The 3570-nt window shown below is 61.7% G+C and overlaps 1 protein-coding gene across 1 annotated transcript in view; it reads left to right on the top strand.

Moving 5' to 3' along the window:
- The first annotated feature begins 56 nt into the window (after positions 1 to 56).
- The window catches only part of PLXND1 (plexin D1), a 56473-nt gene continuing 52959 nt past the window's right edge, over positions 57 to 3570 (top strand). The window contains exon 1 of the mRNA XM_045290131.1: positions 57 to 1182. Coding sequence (XP_045146066.1) covers positions 406 to 1182 — 777 coding nt within the window. The 5' untranslated portion in view covers positions 57 to 405. The remainder of the gene's footprint in view (positions 1183 to 3570) is intronic.

The following is a 3570-nucleotide window of genomic DNA, read 5'->3' as shown; positions in this document are numbered from 1 at the left end:
GCCGGCGCCCTGGAGATCCAGCGCCGCTTCCCCTCGCCCACGCCCACCAACAACTTCGCCCTGGACGGCGCGGCAGGGACCGTGTACCTGGCGGCCGTCAACCGCCTCTATCAGCTGTCGGGCGCCAACCTGAGCCTGGAGGCGGAGGCGGCCGTGGGCCCGGTGGCCGACAGCCCGTTGTGCCACGCCCCGCAGCTGCCGCAGGCCTCGTGCGAGCACCCACGGCGCCTCACCGACAACTACAACAAGATCCTGCAACTGGACCCGGGCCAGGGCCTGGTGGTCGTGTGCGGCTCCATTTACCAGGGCTTCTGCCAGCTGCGGCGCCGGGGCAACATCTCCGCCGTGGCCGTGCACTTCCCGCCCGCCGTGCCGGCAGCCGAGCCCGTCACCGTCTTCCCTAGCATGCTGAACGTGGCGGCCAACCACCCGAACGCGTCCACCGTGGGGCTGGTCCTGCCGCCGGCCGCCGGCGCGGGGGGCAGCCGCCTGCTCGTGGGCGCCACGTACACCGGCTACGGCAGCGCCTTCTTCCCGCGCAACCGCAGCCTGGAGGACCACCGCTTCGAGAACACGCCCGAGATCGCCATCCGCTCTCTGGACGCGCGCGGGGACTTGGCCAAGCTCTTCACCTTCGACCTCAACCCCTCCGACGACAACATCCTCAAGATCAAACAGGGGTACAAGGAGCAGCACAAGCTGGGCTTCGTACGCGCCTTTCTGCACCCGCCGAACCCGCAGCCCAGCGCGCCGTCCTACGCGTACCTGGCGCTGAACAGCGAGGCGCGCGCGGGCGACAAGGAGAGCCAGGCGCGGAGCCTCCTGGCGCGCATCTGCCTGCCCCGCGGGGCCAGCGGCGACGTCAAGAAGCTCACCGAGTCCTACATCCAACTGGGCTTGCAGTGCGCGGGCGGCGCGGGCCGCGGCGACCTCTACAGCCGCCTGGTCTCCGTTTTCCCGGCGCGCGATCTGCTCTTCGCTGTCTTTGAGCGACCTCCGGGGGGCCCAGCGGCCCGTGCGGCCCCCGCGGCGCTCTGCGCCTTCCACTTCTCCAACGTGCAGGACGCTATCCGCGCTGCACGCACTGCCTGCTTCGTGGAGCCGGCACCGGACGTGGTGGCAGTACTGGACAGCGTGGTGCAGGGCACCGGGCCGGCCTGTGAGCGCAAACGCAACATCCAGGTACATCCAGGAGGTGGGAGCTCGGAGGGACTGGCCCAGGGAGTAGGAGGGGGAACTTGCGCTGAGCCGGCCAGAGGTGTGAGTGAGCCAGAGGGCCAGATGGTGCACAGGACCCAGGTGTGCACGCGGGGATACAGGTGTGCGCTAAAGAAGGCCACAAGTGTCCGTCGAGGAAGTGGGGAGTGACACTGGTGTTGGGGCGTATAAGGCTCAGGTGTGCACATGAGCGCACTCAAGTGTGAGTGCAAGGTGTGTGGGGGGGCCTGGGGGGAGGTGGAGGGGTTAGTTGGTGCTCTATCACCTAGGTGTATGGAGAGGGGTGGTTAGTAGTGCGCCATACCTAGATGCATCTGAGAGGATGCTCTCCTTCTGCGGATTGGTACTCAGGCCCCACCGCAGGGCCTGAAGCTCACAAAAAATCTGAGCAGAGATGTGTCCTGGCAAGTCTGTGACCCCAGGGGAGCTCTTTTTGCATTTTGGGAATGGCAGGTAGGGGAGAAGCTCACAGGCCAGCAAGGAGGAGAGATGAGAGTGACAGTGTGTGTTCTGGACTTGTGGGAGCTGGGGTGTGGCCCAGAAGTATGTGCCTCAGGGACACTGGTCCAACAGGATAGGTCCGGGTGTGCCCAGGACACAGTTGTTTGGAACCCTAAGAAGCTACATGGTTGGCGCACAGGTATGAGACCAACACTCATTCATTCATTCATTCCACAAGCATTAACTGAGCACTTAATATGTAGCACACTTGGGGACTGTGAGGGTAAACAGTAACGTGTGTGGAGTGCTTACTAAGCACAGTCAATGTAATAATGTTTCATTCTCTTGACAACCCTATGAAGCCGGTTCTGTTCTCATCCCATTTTGCAGATGAAGAGACTGAGGCACAGGGAGGTTAAACCACTGGCTCAAAAGCACATGGCTAGGAACCAGCAGAGGAAAGATTTGAACCCAGCCCACCTGACCAAAGATAGGAAGTTCACTGTGTGTATATGTGTAGAGTTCAGCATGGTTGAGGTGGCAGGTCTTTGCACGTGTGTGTGCGTGTGTGTGTGTGTGTGTGTGTGTGTGTGTGTGTGTTGCAGTGGAGGGAGGGCAGGGAGGTGAAGCAGGGTGTCTGCAGTGCAGGGGTAGTTAGCGGGTAGGAGAGAGCTGTGGGAATTGGGTTGGGAAATAAAGAGGGGCTAACTGTGGGTTGGACAGCAGCTGGAGGGCCTGGGGGGTGGGACATACAGGTATGCAGGAGAGAGCTGTGAGCCCAACCCTTGAGTAAGCCCCACCTGGAAGGGGTTTATTTCCCCAAGCACCGTAGGAGGGAAGTATGGGGGTCCTCACTTTCACTTTCCACCTTAGAGGAGGAGGTTCCGAAATGACACCCTGACATCCTGCTGTGTGCCCCCCGCCACACTGTTAAGGTTCTTGCCTGAGGAACCCGTCTCAGTCCCAGGCCACCCTTCCTAAGGAAGCTTCCATTTCCCCTTCAGTCAAATGTGGCACTTCCCCTGCTGGGAATTACCCTCCTTGGTGTCAGGCCCCCTGTAGCCCTGCCCCAGCCTGTCTCCCTGGCCTTCAGGTTATGTCAAGACTCTCATGAGATTAATGAGAGTGGGCGTCTCCAACACTGGGCCTTTGAGAAAATTCAGATTCCTTCTCCCGCTCTCTGGCTCCCACACTGCCCACCACCCAGCTGGCCACCCCTAACTGAAGGTCACCACTGGGCATGGGGGTGGGGAAGAGCTGGAAGAGCTAGACCCGCTGTCCCAGGGTGTCTCCACTGACTCCACTCAGGGTCTGGACTGGTCAGGCAGGCTCTGTGCTCTTCATGTACCCGCACTGTTGGGACCACCACCATTTATGTCCCCAGAGTTCCCCCCCCTGTCACCTTGGGGCTGGGTGTCAGGAGGGAGGTGGGGAGGCAGCCCCTGCTCTGTAGGCCCTGTCTACAGAGGGAAGGCCCTGTGGGGTCAGAGGTAGAGATGGACCACCCTCCACGCCTTCCTTGGGTGGCTTCCAGGCCCTGGGTCCTGGCCGCTTGGTGTGAGCTGATCCATGGATTCCTCAGGCCCCACAGTCTTGCCCTCCCTCGCTCTGGCAAGAGTTGTCCTGGTTCCCACGGTCCCCTATCCCCAACAAGGCCCCCCCCCCCTTGCAGTGACTCACCCAGCTGAGGGGGCTGGGGCTTCCCTCTCCCTAAAGGGGTGGAGCCTCTCCAGGGACACAGTCCAGGGACAGAGTGGCTGAGGGCATAGTCCCCACCCAAGGCCAGATGAGTTCCAGCTGAGGTCATTCGTCGGCCACCCTCCCTCTACTCTTCCCCATGCCCAGCTGTGAGTCTGAGCCAGTGCTGTATCTCCCAGATGTGCCTAAGGCCCTAGGGTCTGGGCCTCAAGC

The sequence above is a fragment of the Echinops telfairi genome, unplaced genomic scaffold (assembly GCF_000313985.2).
Source record: "Echinops telfairi isolate 266 unplaced genomic scaffold, ASM31398v2 ScPeMD7_31;HRSCAF=116, whole genome shotgun sequence".
NCBI classification, from domain to species: domain Eukaryota; kingdom Metazoa; phylum Chordata; class Mammalia; order Afrosoricida; family Tenrecidae; genus Echinops; species Echinops telfairi.
This window is presented reverse-complemented; position numbering and strand designations above follow the sequence as displayed.